The sequence below is a fragment of the Pteropus medius genome, unplaced genomic scaffold (genome assembly GCF_902729225.1).
Source record: "Pteropus medius unplaced genomic scaffold, Ma_sr-lr_union100, whole genome shotgun sequence".
Taxonomy (NCBI): Eukaryota; Metazoa; Chordata; class Mammalia; order Chiroptera; family Pteropodidae; genus Pteropus; species Pteropus medius.
In genome coordinates this window covers 38,385,676-38,404,832 of record NW_024340849.1, presented here as the reverse complement: position 1 = coordinate 38,404,832, position 19,157 = coordinate 38,385,676, and the positions used below count along the sequence as shown (strand labels likewise).

The 19,157-nt window shown below is 43.6% G+C and overlaps 1 protein-coding gene across 2 annotated transcripts in view; it reads left to right on the top strand.

Moving 5' to 3' along the window:
* The window catches only part of CABLES1 (Cdk5 and Abl enzyme substrate 1), a 101,479-nt gene that overhangs the window by 26,341 nt on the left and 55,981 nt on the right, over positions 1–19,157 (top strand). For both annotated transcript variants that reach the window (XM_039844606.1, XM_039844596.1), the window contains exon 2: positions 16,645–16,716. In XM_039844606.1, the coding sequence (XP_039700540.1) occupies positions 16,645–16,716 (72 nt within the window). The remainder of the gene's footprint in view (positions 1–16,644; positions 16,717–19,157) is intronic.

The window sequence follows — 19,157 nt, the reverse complement described above, 5'->3', positions numbered from 1 at the left end:
TTCAGATGACCAGGTAACATTTGGTGTAGGCAAGTGTACGTGGGTGGGTTAGGTTCTGTCAGTTTTCATTTGCTATGTATATATTCTCTCTCTCTTTTTTAATACTAGAGATCAGACGGCATGTACCATTTTGTAAGTTTCCCTTTTTCGCTAAATAATACATTTGGTCATTAAATTGTATTCTGCATCGGACTGTTGGTGGCTGGGACTGTATTACATTCATACGAACATATTCTCTTGGCGATGCCACCCGTCCTAAGTCAGGTGTCCTGCAGGTTCTGTGTTGAGTGTGATTTCTCTGTTGAACGTCTTACAGAGAAGGAAGGGTGGCAGGTCCATCATATAGCAGAAAACACAAAAAGTTAGCTCTGAATGACTTAACCAGGATGGGGGAAGCTAGAAATAGAAACCAGATCACTCACTCACTGCCTGGTGCTCGATTCACTTGATAAAACTATCTCAAGATCACTATCGGGGGAAATTATTTTCCCTAATCTCCTGGGACTGTGCTGTAATAATTTTATGTTTGCTTAATGGTAATTTCAATTCCATGGCTATTTTTTTTTCCACTTTAAAAAAACCGAAAAATTTCCAGACTTCTTTGGGAGACTTTCTGGATCTTTCTTCTCTCAGGGCTGGAAACCTGTGTGGCCACAAAACTAGCAGAGCCCAGGACCCACACCCTTGGGCCAGCTTCACTGCCCGCCGCAGAGAATCATCAGGCTCTGGATGGTCCAACTAGAGGCCAAGTTTTTCATAGGCTATTTGGAAATTCAGGATCTGTTTTATTTATCAGATGCTGCCTTTTTTGCAGTCTTATTAGCTCTTTCAAAATATGCTTTAAAAGTCTAATGAGGTGCCATCTTTATAGAAATCATATCAGTTAGATTCTGTCAGTTATAATTTGTATACTGTTAATTGTTTTGGGGTTAGGAGGTGCTGATTATTTTGGTTTGTTCAGTCATTCAACAGGTATTTCTTGTGCACCTAATATGAGTTACAGCCCTGGATGTAAGGAGCCCTGAGTTACATAGAAGAGCCAGACAACATCTACCAGGATGGTACAGGGCTGTGATAACAGAGCCTTGCCTAGGAAGCCATGGGGGCTAGGAGGGGCCCTGCATGCAGGGAGGGGCTAGAGGGAGTTGGGAAGGGGCCATCTCACATCTGGGCCCCTGAAGCCCAAGGCGGGCCCTGAGGGAGCTCAGCAGGTTGCTTTGCCTCTTCGGAAGGAAGGGTGTGTTTGGGGTGTGGAAGGAGACTGAGCATGCAGGGGCTTGCACCCTTCTGTCCATTCCCATGCTTAAAAGCAAAAGGCAGGTTTCCATAAACACTGTAGAGCTGAGCTGGCAGCTATTTGAGTGACACCTGTGGCTGTGTGGGCAGGACAGAGGGTGACAGCTCCTGGGACTGCCTCCTTTCACACATTAGGCCCCTCAGGGTCACCCAAGGGCAATCACTGGGATATCTGATGAAACTGATGCCAGTTTGCCCTTGTAGAGTAAAAGAAAATAAGAGAAAACAGGACTCTCAAACAGATATTTGTCCCCCCTGCCGCCCATTGTTTATTACAGTATTATTCACGATAGCCAGAAGGTAGAAGCAACCCAAGTGTCCAGTGATACATGAATGTCTAAACAAAATGTGGTGTATACTACTATGCAGCCTGAAAGAGGAAAGAAATTCTGACTCGTGTACAGGGATGAACCTTGAGGACATTATGCTAAGTGAAGTAAGCTGGCCACAAAAAGACAAATGCTCTATGATTCCACTTCTATGAGGTACCTAAGTCATCAAACTCATAAAAACAGAGTAGAATGGCGGTTGTGATGGGGGATGAGGATAATAGGGAGTTAGTGTTTAATAAGAGTACAGTTTCAGTTTGGGATGATGAAGAATTTCTAGAGATGGATGGTGGTGTACAACAATGTGAATGCACTTAATGCCACTATATTATGCACTTAAAAATGGATAAAATGGTAATTTTGTGTTGTATGTATATTTTACCACAATCAAAAAGAAAAAAAAAAACAGTGTTTTCAAAGAAAAAAACAAAACCAGGGCTTAGAGCAAAACTGTGCCCCAGGCGAGGGCCGACTGTTGAGCCTAGAATAAGAGCTCCCAGCCACTCTACTTCCTTCCACCAGGTGAAGCGTCTCTCTCCAGGTCCCCTCTGATGAGGTTCGCCCTCATTGTGAGAAAAGCAGTGGGGTCAGTGCATGTGCCCATCTGTACCAGAGGGCTGGTTCCCCCACAGGTACCCATAATACACAGTCTCCAGTAGATTCCAGTCACCTGAGACCCAATCTAATGATTAAACACATTAAACTTATAAGGTCAGATATTTTACAAAGAAACTGTCTTGTCTGTCAGGAAAATATAGTTATTTCTTCACTCCTTAGAGTTCCAGGAGTGAAGCTTCCTCTGGCCCAATCCAAGATTCCAAAGTTAATTTTATTTTTAAACCCATCATTCCTCCCTAGTTCGGTAAAATTTCCTTATTTCTTTGGCAAAATAACTTCCATTTGAATATAAACTTTGAAGTTGTTTGAAGCTAAAACAGCTTTCTTTCAAACATAGCAGAAACTGAAAGAGCTTCACTTCTTTTGAAACAAACTTCTGGAGAACTCATCAGAATTTGAAAGGACCGTGGTACAGATATCCTGTTGCTTTGATAAGTACGTGAGGGGGTTTGAAGTGGCCTGTAACCTGTAGAGGCTCTCCTGAGATGCTTTTGAAATCCTGTTAGTTTCCCTTAATTGGAGCCAGCGGCCCGTGTGGAGTCACAGGCGACCATAGGGCAGGTGGCTCCTGCCTGGGCTCGGCATGGCCTGATTGGGGCAGCCAGCCCTGTGGGATGAAGGGATCACTGAGCAACTCTCCTTCCTCTATAAGAGCTACATGTGGTGAGCTGCTAGTTCTGTAAGAGATGAGATGCAAGCGTGGGGAAGGAAAAATAATTTTTCTTCTTCCATTTAAGTTCTGTCCTGGTTAGTTATCAAAATAACATGAGGCAGAGTAACAGGAGAAAATCACTAAATTTACCATGTATGTACATATGGGGGTTCCATAATATGAGACCTTAATCTCATCGGGCACTTAAGGCTCATATGCCTTCTTGAGCTAAGTGAGAAAGGGGCTGGGGGAGGGGGTGTTGGAACTTTAAAGGGCAGAAGGGCACTAATGGGAGCCCGAAAACCAAATGTTTGGTAAACAATGTTTGCTGGGCCATCTTTAACAATGGGACACAGAGAGGACTTTGATCCAATGGGCCCCGCTAGGTTCCTCCCTGACTATCACACTTAGTTCATATTCAACCATAGGTATCTATGATGAAAGCTCTCTTCCCGGAGCAGGTCCTCTGTCCAGATTCTTTTAGGCAGTTCGGGGGAAGGTCAAAGGTTTTCCCTGAGTCTTTCATTCCTTAAAAATAACCAGCTTAAAATAATCTTTTTCAAAACGCCTATTTTGGGGTGGCAAACTCTGACAAGAATGAATTTCCTCGTCATAGTGACACCTCAGACTCTTTAGTATAGAAGTTGCCCTGTTCCTTATCTACCACCTCCTGGCTCTGTGGCCTTGGGCAAGTCACATACCATATTGGAACCTCGGTTTCTCTATCTGTGAAAAGGGAGTCACAGATAGAGAACCTTACAGGGGTGGGAGAATTAAATGCAAAGATGTATTCTATAAAGCCCTTAGCAGAGTGCTTGGTGTATAATGTTCCCAAAATGAAACGAGCATGTAACTAGGGCCTGCTGGCTTCTTGATCTGGCCTGGTCCTTCCTGAGAGCCTTAGTGCTGTTTGAAGGAATGTCAAGCATGCATAGGATGAAGGTCTCCTTTATTCCGCATCTCCGCTCTGGCCTCCAGAGGGTTGGATGGCAGGGGAGCTTCCAAGCTTTATGCTCTGTGTTTCTGGGTTCCAAGATCACATAGCCAAGGCTTCTTGGCAGCATGTAGATATACAGGCCTTGGGTCTGTATATGCCCCCTTATGCTTTTTATTAGTTTAAAAGCAGAAGCTAAACTGCTGGGTTTCTCTGGACCTGGGAAAATGGGCCGTTGATGATTATGAGGCATTGAATTATAGAGCTATTTTAATGGGCACAGTCCAGTGTCAGAGTGAGCCTCGCATATCCTAATGCATGACAAGCTTCACTTTCAAAAGACACACATCAAAATCTAGGAACAGAAATCTCTCAGACTGAGCAGGGAGCAAGGAGCAGTTTGAGGAGCCTTTTCCCATATGTGTTAGTTGCAGAGAAGGTGAGAGTTTCCTCTTCCTTTTAGAGATAAGTGGGTAGCGTTGTACGTTATTGTGGAGCTCATGGGCTTTGCTAACATGTGACCTGGGTCATGTGTGTTCTCACCTGGACTAGTGATCTCCCACGTCTGTCCCAGTGCTGACACCCAGGAAGCCTTCTCTGATTTGCATCTCCTTGGCCCCACTCTAGCTGTCTGGGGTCCTCCTTCTTGTTCTCACAACACTTAGGATATATATTTATATATATATATACATATATGTGTGTGTGTGTGTACATACATACATACACACACATACATATACACATACATACATACATACATACATACATACATACCAGTGCACTCTCCATTTATATCATTCTCTCTTAATGTGCCTCCCCACCAGATAGTTCTCGAAGGCAGGGACTAAGCTATTCATCCTTGTCATGGGTGTTTAATAAATGATGGTTGCATGAATGAATGATGGTTTATAATTCTGGTGAGCTCTGTTCTAGGTAGTGGAGGAGAAGGTTCACGTGCATTGAACTTTCCCACGATACGTACACTGTTCTCATCAGCCCTGCTTATATTTATCCATGCCTCCATTTCTTCGTAAAGTTTTACAGTCTTTCTGTTTTGCTAGTCTCTATTTCTCTTTTGACAGATCAAAATGTTATTATTTCTCCTTGCAATTTTAGGAATCTATCTCATTTTCAGACAGGGCTCTCACTTCTACTCTGGTGTTGCTTTGACTGTCATCCCTCATCTTTTTTTCTAAGATTCCTGCAACCCACTGAAACCCTAGCCACCTGGGCTTGGCTCCTCAGGGCAGAGCCAAGGGTTCCACGGATTCTCACCAGGGACCCACCTGCCATGTGCACCCTCATTGAAACTCTGCTTCCCCACAGGGAATCAGCCTTGCATCCCTGCTGAATGGGGCATGGCCCAGAGCTTGCCTGAGTGCCAAGCTTTGGCCTGTGAGTGTTTAACCAAAGTCTTAAAATTTTTAGAGCTGTGTTTGTACTGTCTCCGTACTAAGTCATTATGGAGGGACCAAGTCTTACATTTCTTTATTCTTCTTTGTATGCCTGACACCTAGGACTATGTATGAATACTTCTGTATATGTGGTGATAACAATGACAATTTGCTTCAAGTCACATAATAGAGACAGAATGGGATCTGGAACCCCACCCTGGTATCCCCGCTATGCCTGGTAGCGCCATCCTTTGCCTGATGATAGTGGTTTCTAATCTTGGGATCACATACTTTTAGGAAAGAGGGGGAAATGGACATAGATACACACATGCATGCTTTGCATCTAATTTTGAAGGACCATCGTTTAAGGACCCTGCCCTAAAGAATGACACCATTGACCATCCTTAGGAAAATGAAATAGCTGCTGATTGCATTTATTTTAGTTCATTGCTTTCTGAAAACATCAGTTGAAAATAGTATATCTCCACCTCCAAAATTGTTAAGAATATATTATTTTCCACGATAACCATGTGGTATCAAAAGCAAGCCCTGGCATAAAGGGACTGTTCAGACTTCTGGGATAGGCTTTTGCCCAAGAATCCAATCAGTAGTTGAATCCACATTACATCTAAGTGAATATTCATATGGTTTTAGGCACAGTTCTCATGCTGCAAATTCACTTTAGAAACCTTTCCTGAACAGCCTGAACTGTGCTTGCTAATTACGTATTCGATGAGGCAGATACACTAATAATATATTTTCAGAGAGCTCTGAACAAGCTGTTAAAAAATTAAACTACCTCTCCAGACGCTGACAAGCTTGAGGAGGGTGTATTATCTTTCTTCTCACTACTTGGATGCTTCCGGGTTCTCTCCTAGAAAACAGTATATCAGCCTTTATAAAAAGGGAGTAATTTGCAGGTGTGTCTTACACTAGAGGCTAGGGAAATGAGAAGTTAAGGAAATTGATGTTTCAGAGCTCCAAATAAACAACACTTTGATGATGTGTACAATAGAAGGTTTCCTTTTTGGAGATACAGGGAGAAAGGGGATGGACAGGTGGGCCGTGGGCAAGTGTTAGGTGATGCAGTGCTTGAGGCCAAGTGGACCATCCCCTGTGGGAGATGTGGAGAAAATGAAGCCCTGGTGAATGTGATGAGCAGGATTTGCCTTACTGAGAGGTTCCCCGTGTCTACCACCTTCCATTCTCACCTGGTACCTGCTGCTGGAAACAGCCCCCTCAAAAGACAGGTTAAACCCACATTAGAAAGTAAAGGGACCAGCTCTGCAATGAGGTAATCTGGGCCCTATCCTAGTTCTCTCAACTAGTGCTGGCCTGGGCAGGTCAGTCAAGCTCTCAGTCTCCTCCATAGCTCTAGTCAAAGAAGGTGGAACAAGATCCACAGTTTTCAAAATTGTATTATCTAGAGTTCTAAAGATCTCAACAAAAGCTTTAGGAGTTCCACAGATGGTTGGTTCAGTCTCCTTACATATCACATAAATATTTTAACGGCTTGATCGAGATACAATTCATATACCATCTTTTAGTGGCTTTTAGTATATTCACAGAGTTGTGCAATCATTGCCACTATCTAATTTTAGAACATTTTCATCACCCAAAAAAGTAACGGCGTGGCCCATTCCACCGACTCCCCACAGCCATTCCCGGGCAACCTCTAATCTACTTTCTGTCTCTATGGATTTGCTTCTTCTGGGCGGTTCATATAATTGGAATCATACACTATGTGGTCTTTGTGATTGACTTCTTTCACTTAACAAATGCTTTCAAGGTTCATCCGTTTTATAGCATGTGTCAGTACTTCATTCCTTTTTATGGCTGAATAATATTGCATTTTATTCACCCACTTATCAGTTGATGGACATTGGGTTGTTTTCACATCTTGGCTATTGTAAAGAATGCTGCTGTGAACATTCATGTTCACATTTTTTGTGCGGATATGCTTTCATTTTATGTTCAAATTTTTGTGTGGGTATGCTTTCATTTCTTTTGGATTATATCTAGGAATGGAATTACAGGACATATGGGGTAATTCTGTGTTTAACATTTTGAGATATAATTTATATGTGCATATATTTTATACTTACATACATATATATGGTTTTTCATAAAGTGTTTTTAAAACTGGAGTAAAAACAAACTCAGTAGTGTTCTATAGCAAACCCTATCACACTGATGACCATTTATATGTTAATTATGCATTAATTAACTTGTGCTGCCAGAGTAAGTTGATTTTCTGCAACTAAGCTTCATCTGCCTCATCTATTTAATTTGTGTCCTGAGATGTTTAAAAGTGGTTACCATAGACACCTACTTATCTGTTTCAATTGATTATCTCCATATTGTACAACCAAGACCAAAAGAAATAAATTAGGTGCTGAGATTGACCTAAGACTGGAAATGGCATCCGTAACTCCAAGTTTTGAAATTGTTTGTACATAAAAAAGCTTCACTGTTCTAATAATGATTGAGTTATAAGTAAATTTTACACATTCAGATTTATAAAATTTATAATGCTAACCTGTTTTATATTTTGGGAGTTGACATAAGATTTAGTTTGAAAAGAAGAAACATTCTACTACTCAAAAAACAATTGAACATCAGTGATCTGATGATCTCTGAGGTCCCAGCTTTGGTGTTGGGTTGGGCTTATGCTGGCTTTTGCGAGAGGGTCTCACAAGCATCCCTCAAAGCAATGTTAATTTGATACCTTGGAGCAGGTAAGATCCATATTTGCCTGGTGTGGGCTACCTGTAGCTGCAAACAGTTGTCCATGCTTTACGTAAGGATTTATTGAGCACCTCAGTGACAAGGCGATATGCTATTCATCAAAGGGATTTCAAAGGAGGAAAGACATAGTTACCTGTCATCAAGGTACTTGCAGTCAGGTGGGAGATACAGGGGATAAAATAAGAATAAAATCATTCTACAAGCATTTAGATATGAATATTTTCAAATACAGTAAAGATACCAAATGTTGTAGGAATTCAGAAAATGTCAGGGACAGCTCTGCAGAGCAGGTGGCAACACGCTATGCCTTAGGACGGTGGTGGGGTTTGGGTAGATGAAGGGCTGGTGAAGCAGATCCTGAGTTTTCTTTTGAACTAAGATTTGGTCAGCTTTGGGCTCTTCCTTACCCCATAAACCCCTAACAAGGACAGCAATTCAACTGTGCCCAATCCCCATTCAGTTTTCCATAACAGGAATAAACATCGGTGGGCAAAGAGAAAGAATGCATTTTTTAAAAGGCTTCCAGAAAAGAATGAAGTCATTTGGGCCCCTTGGTAGGAAAAAAAGATGCCGTTGACTGAAGCTAGATAGACAAGGAAGCATCAGTCTTTGTTTCCATAAACTGCTATTGAGCGTGGGCCATGGCAAATTTAAAAAACTACAAAGTAAAGATTGATGAAACCCCATCAATCCCAAATTTGCTATAATTTATTACATGCTGTTTCTGAGCTATCAAAATCCATTTCTACTGAAGGCGCTTGGGAACAGAGAAAGGTCACCCAGGAAACCAAGGGAGAAACTCAGGGGAGGGATTATGCTGGAAGGCAGCATCCTGAAGGTCCCATTAAATACCACTTGGAAGCAACCAAGCCCGCCTGACCCCCTGCTGGTTCTAATTAGATCCCATTGACATCTCAGCCCTTCAGGACTGGGCCAGGGAAAGGAGTTTGCTTCCAGGAGGGTTCGCTGTCTCTTGTCCCTCTCCAGTCTTTGTGCTGCAAACCCCGAGCATGTGCACTGAGAACCCTTACTTTGCTTTCTAATGGGACATAAATGTGTATCTAACCGGCTTCTACATTCAAAGGCATTCCTTGAAAGCACCAGTAAGTCCTAATGATTGAGAAAGAAAGGCAAGGTCACCAATGCTTTGGGCCCATTGTCAGGATGCGTGTTTCAGAGACAGCCCCATGCTGAGTACAGAGAAGAGGGTCTAGGATGAAACATGCTTCCTGAAGAGGCTGGGGAAGAGTAGAGGTCGTGGATCCATAAGACACAACTCAGGCACTGGTGGGCCTTCAGAAGGAACAGATTGCAGTCAGCCTCTGTCTAATGAAGCAGCTCCAGCCTGCAGCGTCTGCACCCTCACTCTCTCACATAAGCCCTGCAGGTGTTCTGGCACCTTCTTTGTTCTTATGGTCTCAGAAGGAAACACTGCATGAGTGAGCACACACTGCACACTTACGCATTGCGCAGGATTGTGCCAGCGCTCAGCCCCACCCATCAGTGCATGTTCTTTTGGTTCTTAGGGTCTTTCCAGCTCCTCCTAGAACGGACCCCTAGCCTTCTGACTGGGGGCCCGGCCATCTCCTGGCTCCTGTTGGCTCCTTCCCTGACTTCGTTTCAGAGGATTTCTCTATGCCTTGCACAAACCTGGTGTTCCATTCTCTTTAGCCCCATCTTGTTGAGCTTATGTGTAAGAAGTTCATCCTGGGTTACCCCTTGAACCGTCTGCACTGGTCTGATTGCTTCTCCAGGAAGTGCTCCCCTTGCCTCCTCCCAGTTAAATCGGCCTCTCCTTTGAGTTCACTTGTGACTCCAACACTCTCCATACCTGGTCTATCCCAGCCTTGAACTTGAGTTCAGTCTCTTGATTCCCAGCCACCCTCCCCACCTGGCTCAGGGAATTTCTTTGGCAGAGAACACCTGGATTTGATTTCTTGAATTCCGATACCCAGTACATACATAAGTTGGCCCCAAACTTATTGACCTCATTATATTAGTTCAACAGGACTCTCTTCTCCAGGCTGAAGCCAACTCTTTTATTCTGAGTGGCTTTTCATTGTTTTTATTTCCTTCCCACCCTCACCCTGTCCCGTCTTGGCCCCTACTTGCCGCCCCACCATGGGTATCCAGCATGTTCTCTGGCAAGGACAATGTCGTTTACCTCATCAGTCACACAAAACCTCAAACCTTTCTGGATCCTGATTTTTTTTTTTTCTAACCAGTACACCTGCTTTCAGTTTCAGCTCTTCTGTTCCTTTGGTCAGCTTGCTCCCTCCAGCTGCAGGGCAAGGCTGTTCCCCTCAGGGCGAAGCTGAGCAGGGAATTAGAATGCAGCACTGTCACTCAGCCCATGGTCCTGGGCCAGCCCCTTTATTTCCTGATATCCCAAAGACGGTCCACGAGCTTGGGCAGGTGCCTTTGAGATGGTCAGGTGTGCTGTGTCTGCTGCTGTCTTCTGACCTCCCCATCTAGTCCCTTTGTCAGAGGAGTTTGGACTTGTTCCCAGAGAGAATCATTGTGGATCTTCAAATTGGGAAATGACATGATGGAAAGGGTGTTTTGTAAGGTAAGCAGGGCGGCAGTGGGCAGGAAGATCTGAGGAGTGAATTCCTGGCCAGTTTTTAAATCTCACTAATAAAGCCCTACACACTGAGATGACCTCACACCTTGGTTTTCCAGAATTTGGCAATGAGATGAGATGATGAGAACCTTGAAAGGAAAGTAAACACAGACAAGCCGAGTGCCTTTGTATTCTCTGCAAACATTTAGAGTTGCTTTCTTGACCTGCATATAAAAATGTAGAAACAGATTTTATTTGAACAAGCTGATTGGCAACTCTCGGTGTATTGATTTTAATTTGATTTTTTCCTGATTCATCAGCTGGAGACTTTGAAACATAGCCAAATTCAAAATCAGTTTCCTAGCATTTTCTCTGTTTCTTGATCTGCGTGTCCCTCTTTTTCTCAAAGATAATTACATTTTTCTTCCTTTATGAGGAAGACCCCTGTGACCCACTGGGGAGTTTGAATTGCTTCTGTCAGTATCCTGGTATGGATCTGGCTTTAGGTACATAAGCTGCCATGGGGAGAGGAGGGTTTTCTTTGCACAAGCAAGCCAGCTGTGTGCAAAGAGGCATGCAAGGGCTGCTGAGTCCGGACAGGGTGCTCTCCTGGTCGCCCCAGCCTGGTGACTGGCCCAGCCGTTCTGACAGTGCAGTCATGTCCCACGGCTCTGCTCTAGAACTTCCTCCACAGTCTAGCAAGCAGCTGTTGCCAGGTGAGCAAGTAAGTGTCACACTCAGTTTCATCAGCAACTTTGCTGCTGGACAAAGCTTGAGACCCATGGAAAGCAGAAGAAAGCATGTATCCAATGAATGTGTCTAAAAGCTGAACCCAAAGGCATTTTTGCTTTAAGACTATGTAGTGTCTATTAAGAGGTGACATCTGACTTCTTTCCTCATTGGTGAACACATAGTATTGCTGCAAAAACAATTTGTTTCTTCAGTGAGCACAATCTGATGCGACTTCTGCTAAAAGAGCATCTGGAATCTTGGCTATAAGATTTGCCAAATCATGAACAAAGTTATCATAACAGTTGCTGAATCTGGTGAGCAAGCTCACAGTACTGTGGTCACAGCAACTTAAAGCAGTGTTAGGGAAATGAAGGAAATAACCATGGAATGTTAGATGGTTGGCCCAGATGGCCAGTGTCCTTTCTTGCTTTCAGAGCTTGTGTTTTGCTCCCAAAGATTTTTAACGTTCCCTGGGAGTTCCAGCATGCAGCCAGGGTGGAGAGCCTTCATCCAATCTAACTTCCTCATTCGATGCAGAGGCCAGGGGGTCACCTTCCTCGTCACATGCTGGTCCCAACTCTTGGGCTACAGTTGTTCCCTGTGGTGCCCACTGTCTGACATTGGTCTTCTGGCCAGGCTTCTTCCCCAGGTTACCCCATAAGGGGATTGACCTTGACCAGTTGGCCCCACTGGACCCCAGGATGATCCTGTCCTGACCTCGCTGGTCAACAGGGACAGCAGTGAGCCCAGAGTCTAGCTCTGGTGAGGTTCTTTGGCATTGCCCATCTCCCTTCTCTGAGGCATTCTACTTACCAGGCTAAAAAGAGACATCTCTCTTCCAGAAGCACTGATGAAGGTGCTCCAAGCACAGCTGTCCTTTACCTCTCACTTTCCTGGGGTCCTTGGAATACTGTCAACTGGGACAATGACAGAGCTTTGGCTAGCTTTCAGGATGGCCAGGCCCCTTGATCAGTTAGTGTGCATGGTTGGTCACTGCCCCTGCTTTGAAGATGGAGTCAGTGACATTTTTGTACCGAAAAGACACTCAAGAAATACTAGCCCTAGGTCCTGCCTCATCTAGTGCTGTGTCACCTCAGTCACATGTTTCTCTGTGTGATTTTTTTTCTCCTTTTCCCAGTGACCTTTTCTTAAGCTTTCAGCATAAGTGGATTTATGATAACTACCACTCTGTTGAGCCCTGGGTCCCAGGAGTACCCAGTGACTTGTGCTGGCAGATGAACTCCTAATGATAAGTGGATTAATTTGGTCAAAGAATATATATCCAGATATATGATCTTATCATGTATTTACCACTTCCTGGCTCAGGCATAGCTGAACATTCAAAAAATAATATTCTAAAATGAGTCTAGGGGTTTTAGAGAAGCCAACGTAACACAGGAGCTTTGAATGTGAACCACATTGGCTTCAGAACTGTTTGTGACTAGTGTGGAAGGACTTACATTGTAATCGTCAGACAAGATGGGGAACCCCAAGTTCTGAGGATTCAGCCTGAGGACCAGACACAGACTCTTCCATTTGATGATGTCGACACATAAAGCTTTTTTTTTTTTTTTTTTTTTTTTGCAGTCTGTCAGTCTCTTACTTGATGTCTGCTTGGTTAATGAGGGGGCACGCTATTTTGGTCTAAGTCTAGGTATTCTTGTCAGTCATTAAAATTTGCAGACCTGTGCTTGTTTAACTGTGCCCAGCGATAAAGAGTTTGTGTAGTAATAGACTTAGTTTACGAAGCATATCGTGGGATGAAAAATGCCAGTAAAGGTTGGCCACCTGCCCTTAGCCTTCTCTTCCATTATGGGCTTTCTAAGGATAGAAAGCAAGGGGAGAGGTTGTCACTTACCTTGGAAGGATCTAGCAAGGTGGCAGGGGCCAGAGATGAGCACTACTGTGTGATCACCACAGAGCATGCCCTTGTAGCAGCGAACAAGTCCTTTTTTTTATGTAGGAAGGGCAGGCATCACATCTCTGTTTTCATGGCACCATATGATGGTTTCTTTATAATAACAGGTGCTAGTTTTTTCCAAGCTCTGCATCTCCATCTCAAAGAATAGACTGCTTGGTTCTATTCATATCTGCGAATTTAAAGAAACGGGTGGGTATTTGAGTTTTGAATTTTTTTAAGGAATCCAGATTGTAAGTGTCCGTGTGTGTGTGTGAATTTTACACTTGTTTAACTCACGTAGATAATATCAAGTGTACTTGCTTTTAAAAAGCAAATTCTTATAAATGTAGACATAGAAATACATATTCTTATTTGGTTATTTTCTAAATAAACACCTCTTTTTCAGCATATGAAGAGCTAGATATAGCTTTTTGATAGGGGCATTGTCAGATTATGTGCTTTTGTGAATGGATCTATTTTCCAGGGCGAACACCCAAGTCTAAGTGTTGCATGAGAGGCCTTTGGAGTCCCAGGCTGCCTGGCAGGGGGTGGGGGGGAGTGGGGGGGCGGTGGGGGGCCTTATGTGTTCACCATGGGATTTACTTGGCCTTTTCAGCTGGAGTGCTCCTAGGGTGGTTGGGGTGGGGGTAGGCAGTTCCTAATGCCAGAGAAGCTCGACGGATCATTAGTGGAATTACTTGGGGGTCATCCCATGGAATCTCCCTTTAGTGTGAGCTCCTTGAGATCAGGAGTCAAGCCTGGGTCAGCTTTGTGTTTCCACCAGGCCAAGTTTGCAGCTGGTGTGGTCGGGATGGATGGGTGAGGATGTTTTAAGATGACAACTCTGCCTGGCCTTTGCTGGGGCCTTGGGTTTTATCTTTACTGCCCAAGGAGCCAACCACAGAACTTCCCGATGGACCTGTTAGGATAACTAACAGAGGAGGGGAGTCCTTGGAGTTGTACAGTTGTTTTAGTCACCCCCATTGCAGTTTGAGCAAAATACCTATTTACTTCTATTTATACCTATTGAGCAAAATGTTTATTTACTGATCACTCAAAAATGCTATGCTGTTCAATTCTACCTAAATATTTAGTATATCTAAATATCTGAATATTCTCTCTGAAATGCTATTCGAGTTTGTCAGAATTTGTTGAGATTTATAGGATCTGAAACCTATGTATTTATTTCTGCCTAGGGATAGAAGTTATCTCTATGGACGGCCTAGGTGTGCACACTTAAATCAATATTTCACTTTTGATTTAAAATACTCAGAACATTATCCAGAGATAAACAGAGTAAATATCATTTTAATCACCACCTTCTGGCTGTGGAGGAGACACTGGTATTAAGTGGGAACAGTGCACAGAGGCCTGTGGGGGGAGGGCGGGTGGTTTATTGATTTTCTGTGTGGCCAGCGCATCAGCAAAGGTTACATACAGAGTTGGTTGTGCTTAGAGGAGGGTGTAGGTGTGGAAGGAGCAGTGTCTCAGGTGGGCTCAGACACGAGGCAGCCCTGCCACTGGCTAGGATTGGAGGAGAACACAGTGCTGGAACAGCCAGCCTGATCATAGTCAGTCGAGGGAGAAGGGCAGGTCAGGGTACAGCCCCAATGGGGGGAACTGGAGTGTCAGTCAAAAACCCAGTAGCTACCTGTCATTAACTACCCTGTGCCAAGGACTTATTTCACTCTGTTTCTTAGTTACTCTCATTTTCCCATTTCATAGATGAGGAAACTGAGGCTCAAGAATTAAGGAATTTTCTAAGTCCCCAAAGTCTCCAAACCCCAGGATTGAAATCCAAGTCTGTCTGACCCAGCATGCATGTTCCTTTGTGGAACTGCGCTGTCCTTTGGATGAGGAGAGTGGAGGTGCCTGCCCCTGAGAGCTGTGACAGGTAGCGGTGTGACTATCTGGGCGTCTGCCCCGTCCTGCTGGTACTTCATACCAGCCAGACCGAGACCGGGAGGGGCTGTGCCTCAGCTGGAAGCTTCAGAACCACAGCTGCAGGCTGCTCTCAGGGATCCTGGTGAGCCGAGTCCCTAGAGCCACAGGGCTACACCTGCTTACTAATGGATTAGCCACCCATAAAATCAGCTCCCCACCCTCTCAGGCCACTTCGCACCTTTGCAAGTAAGACCAATGTCTCCCCGTAGCCATTGCCTCCAGTTTGGCTGACTGTTGGAATCTGGCAATGTTATAGAAGTGGAAATTCAATGTCAGTTAATTGCAAAGTTAAACTACAGACCTTACAGAAGGTCTAGTACCTCATGAAGACACTGAGGGTGATGTTGGAGAACTCTTGGATCTCACACGTTAGCAAATTAGGGTCTGAGAGAATTAGACCAGTTCAGCAGTGGAGAAGGAGGGTCTGTGATGAGTATTTTAAAAAGCATTTGTTAGTGGAAAGGCTCTTAGAAAATTAATGAAGCCCTTGAATTTGCAAAAATGATCTTTCTGATTGTCTTATTAAAATTAAAACATGAAACAAAAGGTGTCGGGGTAGTTGGTCAGAAAAAGTACACACACACAAAAAATCAAAATCCATTTCATTTTTTTCTTAAGAATGAATTAGAACATAGTTGTAATTACATGTTCTTAACCTAAATTTTCTCAAAACAGAATTATCGTTCTAATTTTAGTCCTATTTTTTTTCAAGGTACATTAAGACTTAATCGGATGTTTTTCTGCCCACCACCCTGAGCCAAATCACTTACAGTGAAATGATGGTCAAATGGATATACTGTGAAGTTACTACCACCCCAGCCTGACCCAGTACTGGACAGTCTTTGTTAACTAGGACCTGTGCTTATTTCAGTCTGGCAAAAGAAACTAGATTGAGGAAGTTTTATCAGGTAGTTTACAATCCTTTGGCAGCCTGAAAGAATGAATGTTTTGCCTAACCACGCCCGATATTTATTCTTACTGTCTCTGAGAAACTCTCCCAAAAGAATAGTGTCTTTCTTGCTTCTAATTACTTTTGAAGTCATGGCCATCCAGAGACCATAATTTTTTTTTATTGCATCCTAATGATTTTATTGTGCCCCAATTGATATTTTATTTAATATGGTTTTAAATTTTAATATGTATCAGTTAACCTGGTTCAGACCACTAATATTTTAATACTTAACAGTATTATCTAATGCTTGAGAAAAACTGCACACTGTACCCAAGTCATATAAGAGACGCCATGTCTTTTTGTCTTTTGGGGAAATTGCAGCATAATAAGGATCAGTCAACTTCCCCAATCAACACAAAGCTGCCCTATAACTAAGGAGAATGGCTCAGAATTCAGCAAGGTAAGATGGTCCTGGCCTTTGGGATGGAGGCTGGGAACATGGCAGCCTCTCAAATACAACTTTGGTCCAATTTTTTTTTTAATGGACTCTATTTCTTAGAACAGTTTTAGATTTACAGAAATGCCTAATGCATTTTACAATGCAGTTTTAACTCCTAGATTTTTTTTTCCCTTTTTCTGCAGGCGCCGTCTCATCTCCCAGAGATCGTCCTTGGAGACCCTGGAAGATATTGAAGAGAACGCCCCTCTACGGAGGTAAGTTTTCCGTGTCGCGTTTATAGGTACATAAAGGGCTGGCACGGCAACATGGCAGCCAAAGTTTGCTTCTTTTTTTTATGTTCTGGATCTACAGCATTAAAATTTTTAAATGACCCGCTGAATCCCAGACTCATAGTTTAAAAACCCCTACCCTGAGGACCCCTAGAACTAGAAAACTGTTCCAGTCCAGGCACATATTGGGAGAGGCCAATTCACATGCGAATTTGGGGGCTGTTTCTCTTTAAATTTGAAAGCTGCTGCTTGATGAAGAGGAGTCCATCACTGTCCCAGCTTTCTCAGGCGCAGTAACAGTGGCGTCACAGTCCTAAGCTTCACCAGGAGGTGCCCACGAAGTCACTGTATAGCTGGTTGCTGGGGAAACTAGGTTTAGGATAGCTGCGAGTGCTCCTTTGGGGCTGAAAGCATTCCATTTCTCCCACGGGATTACAAAAGTGCTTGTGAGGCATCTTTTTTTGGGTGACAACAGTTGCTGAGCTGTGCTGTGCCTCTGACTGGCAGCTTTCTCTCCTCTAATCCTGTACCTCTTCACCAGCCTCCATCTGCAGCACAGTCCAGCCAGACCCTCCTTGAAGGGAGGACTCAGTACTCAGACTCTGCATCTCCTTTAGTCCTCACTGCAGTATGGGTCAGGTCGGCCAGCATAGAGAGGCTCCTTCCTGCAGTAGTCGCTGAGGCACGATGGGGACACCGTGGCTTTACAGATATGTGTGGCAGGCTGAAGATGAGGTGGCCTGTGGGAGGTTATTGCTCCCCTCAACTCACACCAGTTCCTCTGGGAACCCACATCTGCCCTGCTTGTGCTTCTGTTGCTGGTCAGGACTCGGTAGCTCCAGGATCCTCCCTTTGAGCCTGGGAGGGTGCTGATGTGTATAGAGGGAGGCATCTCACTCTGGAGCCAGATCCTTCCCTGCCAGGACCTTCACTCCCAAGTTTAGGTCTTGTCCACAGACCACCTGGATGAAAGGTGGAGCATAGACAGGCCTAGGGTCAGACTGAAAGTGTCAGGAGACCCTGACTCTCCTCACTGGCGTCATTCTAAAGAGAAAGCCAGGGCCAGACAGTCTGATTTCCATTTTTGAAGTCTTTTTGAAAATGTATATAACCGCTGGGCTCATCCTAAGATGAATGGCGTGTAGCTGTGTGACAAATGTGGCTTGGGTGCAAGTGTTTTTCCACCCATCAATATTAAATGTTAGGAAAAGGGCTGTTTCCTTGAAGGAGCCCTACAAAAAGCTGCTTTAAAAGTCAAATTAGAGAACTGGCTCTGGTCCAAAGTAATCAGCAACAGTGGAGGAGAAACATTCTCAGGTGGCACCAAGTGGCTTTGGCATTTGGCATTTCCCACAAATGGGAAAATCAATGAATAGAGCTGAAAAGCCCCTGGTGTTTCGAAAGGTTGCGAGAAGCCACAGTTGTTAGAGCAATGTGGTAGCTGTGAGCCAATGAAACCAGTTAAAAAAGAAATGTTACCCGCTCTTCAGGGATTCTAGGTTATTAGTTGGGGGGCTTGGGAGGAGCTGGGCACTATGATCCTGGTTGTGTGTCCTGTCATCCCATACCCTCCTCTCAGAATCTACCCAGCCTGGCCCTCTGCCCCTCAGGCCTCTGATAGTACAGATGAGCTGAGTAAAAATGGCTTATCTGCCCTACCTATAACTTCATCCGACTCTTACAGAATATTATACTTATATAATCTTGTGTAAATATAAAATTTAAAAATAAGTCGGAAATCAAGGGAATTTAGGTATTTTAAGAAATTTTCATTTTCCCTAGTGGATTTTTTTTTAAATAAAAAAACTTACTTAGAAAATTATTTATTCCTAGGAAATAAATTAGCATGGCATAGCAGGAAGGGACCTTAGTTTGAGAGTTCTTGGCCTGATTTTCTACTTATGGTTCCCATGGCCTGGGAAATTCACTTAGCTTCTCTGGGGCCTCAATTTTCCCACCTTTAAAATGGGCAGGGCAAATTGGTTGATCTCTGAGGTCCTTTCCAGCTCCCTGATTCTGCGAAATGAATGTACTGTTAATAACACTGAAGTATTTGAGGGAATTGTGGGGGTTGAAGACTATTAGCCCAACTTGTTTTTCAACTCAGCACATTGAATAAATGGCTTCAAGGCATCTATTAAAAACCTTTTGCGTAATTAAATGCTAACAAGAAAGAGGTAATCTTTCATTAAATTAATTTTTAATTTAATTCCTAATTTAATTTTGCATCACATAACACATATGTTTTTAAATAGATATTTATACTTTATTTGCAGGTGGCTTTGAAATTAATTTGTTCTTTGCTTAACCTGCCACAGTCTGAGTGCTCAGTCTTCCAATTTCCTTGGCAATTGTTGCTAATGCCACAATTCTCTTAAAGCATTTCTTAGATTCCCTAGTGGTTTAGTTGAATGTTTAAAAAAATG